Source organism: Bolinopsis microptera, chromosome 7 (assembly GCF_026151205.1).
Source record: "Bolinopsis microptera isolate Bmic1 chromosome 7, MBARI_Bmic_1.0, whole genome shotgun sequence".
Taxonomy (NCBI): domain Eukaryota; kingdom Metazoa; phylum Ctenophora; class Tentaculata; order Lobata; family Bolinopsidae; genus Bolinopsis; species Bolinopsis microptera.
Window position 1 is genome coordinate 2,142,082 of NC_087078.1, and position 14,850 is coordinate 2,156,931.

The 14,850-nt window shown below is 39.2% G+C and overlaps 1 protein-coding gene across 2 annotated transcripts; it reads right to left on the bottom strand.

Annotated features, from left to right (window-relative positions):
• Window positions 1–442: 442 nt before the first annotated feature.
• LOC134817908 (uncharacterized) lies at window positions 443–4,481 on the bottom strand. Of its 2 annotated transcripts, XM_063827278.1 has the most exons (5): window positions 4,375–4,481; window positions 1,688–1,803; window positions 1,445–1,536; window positions 1,202–1,283; window positions 443–1,055 (listed from the first exon to the last, which is right to left on the bottom strand). In XM_063827278.1, exons 2-5 carry the CDS (start codon window positions 1,800–1,802, stop codon window positions 880–882), a joined length of 465 nt encoding a protein of 154 aa, XP_063683348.1. In that variant the 5' UTR covers window position 1,803; window positions 4,375–4,481; the 3' UTR covers window positions 443–879. The 2 variants fall into 2 exon arrangements, with proteins under 2 accessions (XP_063683348.1, XP_063683349.1); XM_063827279.1 differs by lacking the exon at window positions 4,375–4,481 and having other exon boundaries at window positions 1,688–1,883.
• Between the last annotated feature and the right edge of the window lie 10,369 nt (window positions 4,482–14,850).

Genomic DNA, 14,850 nt, shown 5'->3' on the forward strand with positions numbered 1-14,850 from the left:
TTCAATCCGTAAAATTAAAAGTTGTAGTGGATGCTTCACAAACAGGAGGAATCAAATACATCAATAGAAATAGTATAGCAAGCATCGGAGTATAAAAACTAGTCTTGAAAAAAGAAGTAAAAATTTAAGCAAGCCTTTAGGAGCCAGCATGCTAACAGTACAAACGAATATATAAACTGTAGAAAAAAGTAGACAGAGCAAGATATAATAAAGTGAGAAAAGTTTGGACGGCTAGAGAAATGAATATCGTCTGGAGGTGAACCACTCTTCATGATTCAATGTCTGATGGATCTGCTGACTATTGATGTCATGTATAAACACAGTTGCCTGGAAGTAGGTCTACACAGTTTCCACAGCTGCAGTAAGGAGCCTTAACAGTTCAATTCCACTGCTCCTGATTGCTCTAGTAATCCTAAAATATCCTAGCACATTTCTGATCATCTGCTACTGATTTCTATGATAAATCTCAAATATCCTAGCACATTTCTGATAATCCGTTATTGATTACTATGGCAATCCTAAAGTACCCTAGCACACAATTCTCTGCTAACTACACACATCTCATTTCCAAACGGTAAATTCAGACATTAACCCTGTTACATAACAACTGTATCATTCACAGTGTAATTTACCACCCGCAGCTAACAGAACTAAAAGTCTCCACCTCAGGTTCGTCTGGCAACTGTCTGTCACACTGTCACAGTACTTAACAAGACTTGTTCTGCTCTCCACTTTGTATCGAGTAAACTCTTCTTCCTTTACTGCTCGCTGATGCATGGGTAAGTACAATTGTAGAATCACAATATCCCTCACACACTCTCACTTTTTTTTAGCCAGAGGCCTTCTTTTTAGCCAGAGCCCTGATTTTAGCTCTCATTCTTAGTCCAGATAAGCTTTAACAGCTGCTCCTATTGGTGGGTTATCGCCTGAATTTCCGTTATCACTTAACCCTCTGTCTAATCGTCCCTTCTTTCCCCGGGTTTTGGCGGCTTGTTTTCTGGATCCGTCCAGAGCTTCAATACCAAACACGTCTTTTAGATCAGGATACAGCTTTTCTGAAATAAATAGTTATCACTCAATTACTGCGTTGGTTTTCTAGGTTAGCTGGTTGTCGAACTGATCTGATTGCCTAGGTGATTGCCTAGGTGACCGTGGCCTGGTTTGTAGATGAACTGGTATTCTAGGTGAACTGGTTACTTACCTAAATTCTGTATAAGTGGTTCGTAATATTTCCTGCCCTTAGGATCAGTCTTTACGAGAACCAAAAGATAACAACCTCTTTCCTGCAAGAAAAATACAATACAATGAATACATCAGATAATAACTTACAGAGATATTCACAACAACAATTACCGGCTATATTCACAACATAAGGAAATGAAGTGACATTTAAGAATAACTTGCTAGATCCGTTTATTCTCTGTGACTAGTTAACGTTACTAACCGTAAGACACTCTGAACCCATAACACTTCCTTTTCTGGAGTATATCGAGAGGGCTCTACCTTCCTCATCCATCAAGTCTAAAGTGTAATCATCTGAAATATTAACGTTCAAACAGAAGCTAAGTTTTGTGAAATCACATGTTACTATAATAGACCCAATATTGAGCATATCTTATCAAGTTAAGAGGAATATAAATCGAGCTTGATGTTGTAAAAGAAGCATTAAAAGTCCAACTAAACTCACCTTGTTCCACTTGAAATGGGCATCTATTCGTTATGTCTCTGAGGAGGGCGTCCAACTGACAATTTAAGTTAAACAACCGTTCTTCGCTCGCTCCAGATCGGACTGTTATAAACATTCTGCGGATTTTTGATTGGCTGAATATATTATATAAACATTATACATTATACATTATACATTAAATACATTTTCTTATCTCTCGAGTGTTTTAGTTTATTGGCTAAATATATTTTCTTATCTGTCGAGTGTCTATAGGTCAAAATTTTGTCGATTACTGAATTTTGAAAGTTGGAAAACATTTGGTAGAATGCTTAATATAGGTTATCAGAATTTTTCGTAGTGACTGTCGAAGTGTTTATAGGTTTTAAATATTTTCCGGTCATTAAAATGTTTAATCAATCTAATGAGTGATCATAACCATTCCGTCTTAATAATGCTACAGCCAGTATGAAATTCAGTCGAGGGTCTTTTCTATTAAAAAAATTGAACATATTAACGATTGCTACAAATTGAAGTAGTCATTTTTAAATAACGGCCGAGAAAAATTGCATCAATGTCAAATGACAACCAAAACAGTCGAAAGAACATAATGCATGGTCATTCCGTCTGCATTGAAATTTTTGACAGAATTTCAATTTGAAGCAAAACTGCGGGCCACCTGTTAGTTATTCACGAGAGATATGCTGCATAACGTGCCAAGAAAGTTCGAGAAACAAGTACCTCTGCTTGCCATGATGATGACTGAATATTTGTTTTTAAGTTCGAATTTCAAAATACAATAGATTAAAATCGAGAGTATTGTTTTGTTGTTTGATGTAACGATGTTCATTAAATGTTCTAACTTTTCGTTGGAATTGAAACTGAGCGATGTTGAAACTCTAAATGTTTAACGTATGGCCAGCGGCCAAATCATAGTATATGTGGGAAAAAACATAAACTGTAATAAAAGCAGGTCATTAATTGTAAAATAAACGAAAGAAATACAATTTGGTAGCGCCAAAAAACATTATTCTGAAAACATTGAACGAACTGAATGATTGCAACGTAAGTAAACGACAATCTGATCAAAGGAAAAAGTGCGGTAAACAAGACAAAAAGTTATTTGTAAAAAGTAAAAGCAGTTACCAGATTAAACTCCATTTTAAATGTACTACTTTAACAAACAACGCCGCCTGCAGCCAGTTGTGATCGCATGGTAGCGCTATAATAGTCTCTAATATAGAAAACATGGCAGTGGTAGTTTCTAATTTGTAACTTTACGGGAAATGGTGCACATCTTGCACATCACGGTAGCTTCTTTGTCGTCGTTTAAATGCTGTGATTGAGTGGTATTCTACACGATATCAATTAGAGATAAACTTAGCTTCATTGATCAAAGAGGAGATTCACGAGCAAATAAAAACGCCACTAAAAGACTTGCTTTGTTACGAATAGAGTAGTAAAGCGAGAAAATATGTGGTAAAGAAATATCAGAATATCGCTGCACGTGCAGGTGATGAGCTTGAGGTTTCCAACTCCTGAGTTTAGACTTATCATGTGGACCGATCAGTCGCTGCTTGATAGATCATCCTTACGTCGACAAACTGAAACTAGAAAGTGGCTGATTGCTAAAACATGGAGCATAGCAGTGGATTCGTGGTGTCAGTGAATTGTGGTCAAAACTTGTTTAACCCTGATGCGTGGGCATCGGTCGATAATGGCTGGTGGACGTTTTGGTCGAAACTTGAATCTTCATAAGCAATCTTGAAAAGCAATCACTACTGTAAACTTTGCGTCAGCTGTTTTGATTAAGCTGATTCGGGGGATTTAAAACCGATGCAGTTTTTAAGTGTTGACCAGTCTTTTTTATTTACCGATAAGCATACATCAGGGTTGATTTCAAATATTATAAAACTGAGGCTTATTCACCAATACAAGTTAATCGAAGTAAATATTTCAAGCGTGATTTTATACATCATGGTTTGATTTATTTCAGCATTCTCGATTAATCCACCAAATCTTCAAGGCGGTTTCCAAAACCAACAAAAATACAGCACTCCTCAATTGCTCAATAGTGTATTGAATAATGGTCATGTGGCATACCGCAGTGGAATGAATTCAGCTGCATCCACACTCTTAAAATGACTAAGACTATCAGGTGATTTGTTCAGCAAACTAAAAATACGGTTTTGTCCCTAGGACGGGTATCAACCTAACTCTTAGGGAACTAAATACGAATTATTGGACAAAGAAACAAACAATTAGCAGGGATAAATTCAATAAGACAAAGAATGAAAAGAATACGAATTGTTATGTAATGAATTGGACACATTGAAACTGTATTTGATAAGAAATTGTTTGACCAGTAGCAACTAGGTCTGAACCATGATAATTCAATTACAATTACAGCTCTGCACCTGTTGTGTACTAGATCAAGTTTCGAGACAGGTTATTTTGCCATGGTTACCAATACTGTTGCCATAACCACATCATCAGTCTAAAAACAAAATAACGCAAATTTGCATTCGTTTATCAGGAAATCTTGAAAAAAAACCTCAACTCTTGTTTATGAGCAAATTTCAAAAATGGCGTACTCAAAAGACGTATTCAACACATTGAATAAAAATCTCGAAGGTAGCACACTTACAATAAAACAAGTTTCACATTATAAAACTCTAGCTGGATTGAAACAACCGGAACTGAAAACTCACCTAGAGTTGGCTCGAATGTATTTTCACACGTGACGTTGATCCTCAATTCTGATTGGTCACCAGTTCCATCCTTCAATTCTGATTGGTCACAAGTTCCATCCTTCAATCATGAATATACCACGTGATTAGTATGTACTGGAACTAACAATCGAACACTTTAAAATAACGACAACATTGTATGTTTAAGCCTGTGTCTTTGCTCAATTGACAAGTAAAAAGTACTCATGATTTGCTAAAGTTATTGGATGGCGCGCACACGTGGGTGCAGTTGATATAAAGACCAGTTTTGTCAATTAGAACGCACGATGATATGCAAGTTTGTAAGAGCTAGAACGAATGATCAGTGTCTAGATGAAATATCAAATGAATAGCAATTGTTCAGTTGGATCATGTTGTAATGTTGTGGTTAGTATAGCGTCATGTTCATATGTAAAACTAATATTACATGATATGGCTAACCTTAATTAATGCGACTAATCTTGATACATATTACTGATATATTGTAAATTGCACTGGTTATTTAATCCCTTTTGAATAATCCTCGTTGACAAATCATAGAAGGCAGTGACACAAGAAGATAATTCCTTGAGTTTTAACAGAATGAACAGTCTACATTCCACGAAATTTAGAGTCACTAGAGTAAGTGTACCTATTTAATATGCTCACGCGTCAAATTTTTGCCAGCCGTGAATAAATCTAAAGTTTTCTGCAACAGAGAAACATCCCCAGAACTACCAGTCACACCCCCTACACATACACCACAGTAAGTATAGATACTGTAATGTTAACAGAGAAACATCCCCAGAACTACCAGCCACACCCCCTACACATACACCACAGTAAGTATAGATACTGTAATGTTAACAGAGAAACATCCCCAGAACTACCAGCCACACCCCCTACACATACACCACAGTAAGTATAGATACTGTAATGTTAACAGAGAAACATCCCCAGAACTACCAGCCACACCCCCTACACATACACCACAGTAAGTATAGATACTGTAATGTTAACAGAGAAACATCCCCAGAACTACCAGCCACACCCCCTACACATACACCACAGTAAGTATAGATACTGTAATGTTAACAGAGAAACATCCCCAGAACTACCAGCCACACCCCCTACACATACACCACAGTAAGTATAGATACTGTAATGTTAACAGAGAAACATCCCCAGAACTACCAGCCACACCCCCTACACATACACCACAGTAAGTATAGATACTGTAATGTTAACAGAGAAACATCCCCAGAACTACCAGCCACACCCCCTACACATACACCACAGTAAGTATAGATACTGTAATGTTAACAGAGAAACATCCCCAGAACTACCAGCCACACCCCCTACACATACACCACAGTAAGTATAGATACTGTAATGTTAACAGAGAAACATCCCCAGAACTACCAGCCACACCCCCCTACACATACACCACAGTAAGTATAGATACTGTAATGTTAACAGAGAAACATCCCCAGAACTACCAGCCACACCCCCCTACACATACACCACAGTAAGTATAGATACTGTAATGTTAACAGAGAAACATCCCCAGAACTACCAGCCACACCCCCCTACACATACACCACAGTAAGTATAGATACTGTAATGTTAACAGAGAAACATCCCCAGAACTACCAGCCACACCCCCCTACACATACACCACAGTAAGTATAGATACTGTAATGTTAACAGAGAAACATCCCCAGAACTACCAGCCACACCCCCCTACACATACACCACAGTAAGTATAGATACTGTAATGTTAACAGAGAAACATCCCCAGAACTACCAGCCACACCCCCCTACACATACACCACAGTAAGTATAGATACTGTAATGTTAACAGAGAAACATCCCCAGAACTACCAGCCACACCCCCCTACACATACACCACAGTAAGTATAGATACTGTAATGTTAACAGAGAAACATCCCCAGAACTACCAGCCACACCCCCTACACATACACCACAGTAAGTATAGATACTGTAATGTTAACAGAGAAACATCCCCAGAACTACCAGCCACACCCCCCTACACATACACCACAGTAAGTATAGATACTGTAATGTTAACAGAGAAACATCCCCAGAACTACCAGCCACACCCCCTACACATACACCACAGTAAGTATAGATACTGTAATGTTAACAGAGAAACATCCCCAGAACTACCAGCCACACCCCCCTACACATACACCACAGTAAGTATAGATACTGTAATGTTAACAGAGAAACATCCCCAGAACTACCAGCCACACCCCCTACACATACACCACAGTAAGTATAGATACTGTAATGTTAACAGAGAAACATCCCCAGAACTACCAGCCACACCCCCTACACATACACCACAGTAAGTATAGATACTGTAATGTTAACAGAGAAACATCCCCAGAACTACCAGCCACACCCCCTACACATACACCACAGTAAGTATAGATACTGTAATGTTAACAGAGAAACATCCCCAGAACTACCAGCCACACCCCCTACACATACACCACAGTAAGTATAGATACTGTAATGTTAACAGAGAAACATCCCCAGAACTACCAGCCACACCCCCTACACATACACCACAGTAAGTATAGATACTGTAATGTTAACAGAGAAACATCCCCAGAACTACCTGCATCCACACCCCCTACACATACACCACAGTAAGTATAGATACTGTAATGTTAACAGAGAAACATCCCCAGAACTACCAGCCACACCCCCCTACACATACACCACAGTAAGTATAGATACTGTAATGTTAACAGAGAAACATCCCCAGAACTACCTGCATCCACACCCCCTACACATACACCACAGTAAGTATAGATACTGTAATGTTAACAGAGAAACATCCCCAGAACTACCAGCCACACCCCCCTACACATACACCACAGTAAGTATAGATACTGTAATGTTAACAGAGAAACATCCCCAGAACTACCAGCCACACCCCCTACACATACACCACAGTAAGTATAGATACTGTAATGTTAACAGAGAAACATCCCAGAACTACCAGCCACACCCCCCTACACATACACCACAGTAAGTATAGATACTGTAATGTTAACAGAGAAACATCCCCAGAACTACCAGCCACACCCCCTACACATACACCACAGTAAGTATAGATACTGTAATGTTAACAGAGAAACATCCCCAGAACTACCAGCCACACCCCCTACACATACACCACAGTAAGTATAGATACTGTAATGTTAACAGAGAAACATCCCCAGAACTACCAGCCACACCCCCTACACATACACCACAGTAAGTATAGATACTGTAATGTTAACAGAGAAACATCCCCAGAACTACCAGCCACACCCCCTACACATACACCACAGTAAGTATAGATACTGTAATGTTAACAGAGAAACATCCCCAGAACTACCAGCCACACCCCCTACACATACACCACAGTAAGTATAGATACTGTAATGTTAACAGAGAAACATCCCCAGAACTACCAGCCACACCCCCTACACATACACCACAGTAAGTATAGATACTGTAATGTTAACAGAGAAACATCCCCAGAACTACCAGCCACACCCCCCTACACATACACCACAGTAAGTATAGATACTGTAATGTTAACAGAGAAACATCCCCAGAACTACCAGCCACACCCCCCTACACATACACCACAGTAAGTATAGATACTGTAATGTTAACAGAGAAACATCCCCAGAACTACCAGCCACACCCCCTACACATACACCACAGTAAGTATAGATACTGTAATGTTAACAGAGAAACATCCCCAGAACTACCAGCCACACCCCCCTACACATACACCACAGTAAGTATAGATACTGTAATGTTAACAGAGAAACATCCCCAGAACTACCAGCCACACCCCCCTACACATACACCACAGTAAGTATAGATACTGTAATGTTAACAGAGAAACATCCCCAGAACTACCAGCCACACCCCCCTACACATACACCACAGTAAGTATAGATACTGTAATGTTAACAGAGAAACATCCCAGAACTACCAGCCACACCCCCCTACACATACACCACAGTAAGTATAGATACTGTAATGTTAACAGAGAAACATCCCCAGAACTACCAGCCACACCCCCCTACACATACACCACAGTAAGTATAGATACTGTAATGTTAACAGAGAAACATCCCCAGAACTACCAGCCACACCCCCTACACATACACCACAGTAAGTATAGATACTGTAATGTTAACAGAGAAACATCCCCAGAACTACCAGCCACACCCCCTACACATACACCACAGTAAGTATAGATACTGTAATGTTAACAGAGAAACATCCCCAGAACTACCAGCCACACCCCCCTACACATACACCACAGTAAGTATAGATACTGTAATGTTAACAGAGAAACATCCCCAGAACTACCAGCCACACCCCCTACACATACACCACAGTAAGTATAGATACTGTAATGTTAACAGAGAAACATCCCCAGAACTACCAGCCACACCCCCTACACATACACCACAGTAAGTATAGATACTGTAATGTTAACAGAGAAACATCCCCAGAACTACCAGCCACACCCCCTACACATACACCACAGTAAGTATAGATACTGTAATGTTAACAGAGAAACATCCCCAGAACTACCAGCCACACCCCCTACACATACACCACAGTAAGTATAGATACTGTAATGTTAACAGAGAAACATCCCCAGAACTACCAGCCACACCCCCTACACATACACCACAGTAAGTATAGATACTGTAATGTTAACAGAGAAACATCCCCAGAACTACCAGCCACACCCCCTACACATACACCACAGTAAGTATAGATACTGTAATGTTAACAGAGAAACATCCCCAGAACTACCAGCCACACCCCCCTACACATACACCACAGTAAGTATAGATACTGTAATGTTAACAGAGAAACATCCCCAGAACTACCAGCCACACCCCCCTACACATACACCACAGTAAGTATAGATACTGTAATGTTAACAGAGAAACATCCCCAGAACTACCAGCCACACCCCCTACACATACACCACAGTAAGTATAGATACTGTAATGTTAACAGAGAAACATCCCCAGAACTACCAGCCACACCCCCTACACATACACCACAGTAAGTATAGATACTGTAATGTTAACAGAGAAACATCCCCAGAACTACCAGCCACACCCCCTACACATACACCACAGTAAGTATAGATACTGTAATGTTAACAGAGAAACATCCCCAGAACTACCAGCCACACCCCCTACACATACACCACAGTAAGTATAGATACTGTAATGTTAACAGAGAAACATCCCCAGAACTACCAGCCACACCCCCTACACATACACCACAGTAAGTATAGATACTGTAATGTTAACAGAGAAACATCCCCAGAACTACCAGCCACACCCCCTACACATACACCACAGTAAGTATAGATACTGTAATGTTAACAGAGAAACATCCCCAGAACTACCAGCCACACCCCCTACACATACACCACAGTAAGTATAGATACTGTAATGTTAACAGAGAAACATCCCCAGAACTACCAGCCACACCCCCTACACATACACCACAGTAAGTATAGATACTGTAATGTTAACAGAGAAACATCCCCAGAACTACCAGCCACACCCCCCTACACATACACCACAGTAAAGTATAGATACAGTAATGTTAACAGAGAAACATCTCCAGAACTACCTGCAATCCACACCCCTACACATACACCACATAAGTATAGATACTGTAATGTTAACAAGAAACATCCCAGAAACTACCACCACACCCCCTACTACATACACCATCAGTAAGTATATATACTGTAATGTTATCAAGAAACATCCCAGACTACAGCCACACCCCCTACACATACACCACAGTAATATAGATACTGTAATGTTAACAGAGCAACATCCCCAAACTACCAACCACACCCCCCTACACATACACCACGATCAATTATAGATACTGTAATGTAACAGAGAAACTCCCCAGAACTACCAGCCACACAACCCTACACATACACCAGAGTAATAATAAATACTGTAATGTTAACAGAGAAACATCCCCACCCCAAGAACTACCAGTCAACACCCCCCTACACATCACCACAGTAAGTAAGATACTGTAATGATAACCAGAAAAACATCCCCAAACTACCAGCCACACCCCCTATCACATACACCACATAAGTTAGATACTGTAATGTAACAGAGCAACATCCCCAGAACTACCAAGCCCACACCCCCTACTACACATACACCACAGCAAAAGTATAAGTAAAGATACGTAATGTTATCAGAAAACGAATCCCCTGGATACTACCGGTATCCACCACCCCCACACATACACCACAGTAAGAATATATAGGCAGGTATAGCTAACTTAGAAACAGCCCAGCACTACCCAGCCCACACCCCCCTCACATACACCACCGTAAGTATAAGATACGTTGTAATTTAACAGGAGAACCATCCCAGAACTAAGCCAGCCACACCCCCCTACACATACACCACAGAAATATAGATACTGATAAAGTATAACAGCGAAACAACATCCCCATAACTACCAGCGCCACACCCCCTACCCATACACCACAGTAATTATAAGAACTGTAATGTTAACAGATAAATATCCCCCAGACTACCATCCACACCCCCCTACACATACCACCACAGAAATTATCGATACTGTAATGTTAACAAGAAAGAAACATCCCAGAACACCAGCCACACCGCCCCTACACATACACGCACATCGTGAGCTTATTCTGCTTAACAGCTAAATATTGTTCTTGATGGACTTCCCTCCTTCTCTCCTCCTACAGTACTTTACAATTTCCCTGTGATTATCACAAATGGTGGGAGAGATATGATAAACCCACTTCCTTTGAGATACCCACTCCAGGTACTCAAAAGTTGTAATCATCATTGTTCAAATTTATCCGTTTTTCATATTTCTGCGGTTAGGTAAAAAAGCTTTTTTTTTATAATATGTTATGCGGCTCTTCAAACTGAATGTTGCTGTGCTTTTTTATTTGTCTTCAAACTATTCCTGATTTTGTTTTCAACTTCATGATTAAGTAATTTATTATCACTTATCATTCTTAATTTATTCATTCTTACATATTCGTGTGGACAGTATTTGTAAGTTCGTTGTGAGTCATGTTAAATAATGTTTCAAGTCATAATAAAAGTTTTTTCAGTTTAACCCGTTCCTTTTATATAAAGCTTTAGATCTGATAAAATCGATAATAAATTGAAGTTGAACGTAATTAAACTTAACAATATAGTCACAATGAGAATCTCACTTTATTTTTCTACCCAGATATATTCCTGGCTGTCCAGGTTGCTGCATTTATAATATTCGGTATCGGAGCATTTTTGGTCTGGCAAGTTGGGGGTTACAGAAGAGGGGCTATCAGATGACTGGATACTGGTTTGTTTGTATTGGATACGGTGGTTCATTCCTCGCCTTCATTTACATCGAGAAATTATTGGCGGTCAGTTTTATTCTGATAATAATCAATAACTTATTTTTGGCAAAAAGCCTATAATTTGTGATCTACATTTTGTCTCTTTCGCACAGTCAACCGAATTTTTTCTTTTCCATGCTCGTTAGCGAATCGTAATTCATGTAATTATCTTATCTTTCTCCCAGGGACTGTTGGTGTTGATAGTGAGTACAGCTCTGTCTGTAGTGACCTCGTTCATGTTCGGGAGGATCAACTGTACTTCTGCACTTCTCGTTCTCCCACTTATATCCTGGCATTGTTATCTTGTCTATCTCATGGTCAAGATTATACAAATCAACGGATGAGAGCTTGTGAGGAATTTCTGGGGATTTTATTTATTATAATGAGTGTCTTGGACTCCGGATCAGATTCAATGATCAGATGTGATAGTTGGAAATACCCGAAATCTATCTGCAAATTACTTTACTCTTTCATGAATTTCTCGATAGTAGAGTATGATATGAACATTAAACATTGTTTAAATAATGATGGGGGCTTTCTCAAAAGTGAAACGTTTGCAAATCAAAATTCCCAGTTTTTGCCCGGGCCCCGACATAATTCGGGTCCCAGAACTTTCTGCCAGTCCCGACCAGCAAAACGGTCCCGGTTGATCCCTGGAGATATATAATATAACTATTATCCCACATTTATCCAGACGTACCGTGTATTTTGATTTTAATTTTATAACCGGGTTTTTAAGAACCTATATCGAGCAACCATTACATTTACATAACAGTGTTACACATCTCTTATTAAGTTATTATAACTTATAGTGCTCTGATAGTGATACTCACATGTGATAGGATTCAGGAATAATGACTCCCACGAGACACAAGGATGACTCCCACGTGCTGCATTTCTTCCCACTCACAGCGACGCAATACTAAAACGTGTCACAGATATATGCCCACGTGTCACATCAAATTTATATATTCTCGTTCCTATAATGCACATGACTTGCGGGTCGGTGACCTACTACTCTCTTTGTCACTCCGTTATTCTCTGTTTTTTCTTTTCCGTAGTCCGATCTACGTCACTAGTTACATTAAGACAATTATTATAGCTGTACCATGTTTACATTGTATTACATTATAACGATTTAATGAGTTGAGCACACGTTTCGTGTTCACGCGAGATCTTGTAATCTTATCAGCACCGAGTGTTAACTGCAGCATATGTTAGCTGCAGTTCCGGGCTCGATCTTCACATAGCCATGTGTATACGCGTACTGCGTGCGAGAGGGCTTTGGTTAGAGCAAGGCTCGATCAATTAATTATCTGCGCGCCGGATATCTCATATCTAATTTTTGGAAAGCGGTTCTAAAATCTTGAAATGGATATTTTTAAATGAAAACTATTGTGCTGTCTAAAACGATCCAGTGATTACTTATGTCTTAACCATGTCATACTCATAACAGTGGCGTTACGTTGCATGTTAGTCACTAGGCGGCTACTAGCCGGCACTTAAAATTATTAAGAAGCAACATTCTTTTCAGAAAATGTTTGACAATCCACTGAATTTACCTGCCATATTGCAAAACTCTACCCAATTTTTCTTCCAGAGTGTGTTTTCGTTTGCAGTTTCAAAGTAAAATAACATTTAAAATTGAAAGTATTTTAGTATAATATCTTTGTAATTGTTGATATAATGGATAGGAAGCAAGTTTAACTTTAAATAGGCAATAATATGTATCATAGCACGGACCGTACTGCACGGTAACAATCATTTAACAGTACTTGTTCGTCCATTACAACCAAATTATTTGACATTTTATAATAAAACCACCTCGTTATGGTCACATTTCCTAGAAAGTGAGTTCATGACGCTTGTTTCAATGTAATAAAGGAACGATAAAACTATTATGTCCTATATCCTGTCAGAACTCCAAAAGTTGACTCGGCGGGTTTTATTATGACGGGTAAAAACAATGGCAGGTTAAAATATGGCGGAATTTCCGAAAAACCGTCAAATCTTCGAGTGTATTTTCAATAATCAATAATCAATAATATAATGGAGTAGGGCTTGCTCTAGAGGAATTTGTTTCCCTTTGAATCAATCAAACTAGATGAATTGTTGTAAATACTGAGATCAAACTATCAATCTACAGGCTATCGTCAAACATGTTGCAAGGCGTCATCTTCAGTGACATAAGCCCTAGAAATTGTAAAAAGTTAGTAAAACCCAAAATTCCTTTAAAAATCTGAACACTCTTAAAACGGTTATAAAGTTAAAATTAAGAAGTTAGGAGTAATGGAAGGCCAAAAGGATTTATAGTGTTAATTCCCAAAGGTTTTAAAGTCTTGAGTAGTTGAATATATTTATGTTCACGGACATCCAAAGTTTTAGGACTAGAATTATCAATAATTGACACATTAAAAATTTTGTTAAAATCTTCCCTTTGTCTAAAACCATGATCCAACAAATGTAAACCCAAACTATATTCATCACTTGTTTCATCTACCTTATCACCATTTAAAAGTTTGTAATATTTGACCCTATGTTCTCCAGTCCTAACCCGTAGAGATCGAGTTGTGCGACCGACGTAAGCCTTTCCACAGACACTACATTGGAACAGATAAATGATGTTGTAGCTCTGGCAGTTTCCAGGGGAAGCTTTAACCTTCTTGCCGTTCACTTTGAATTCACGGGTGCCTTTGACAAGTTCACAACCTTTGCATCTTGGCACATTGCATTTGCTGGTTGGGCCATGTTGAGCTCCTAAAGCAAGTTCTTTCAATTTGACGAGGCGAGATTTTAGGCTTGGCCCTGTTTTCTTTGTGTAACTGAAAATTGTCTTTCTAGGCGTGGTGGATGTTGAGGAGGTCTCTTGGGATGTTTCAGCAGTGTCACTTTCACTAAAACTCCTCGTTCTTGAGAGGTGTTCTTCATACTTCTTAGTCACAGACACCAGATCATCATCACTACCATAAGTAGATATGACCCTGATTGGAAGATGTAAT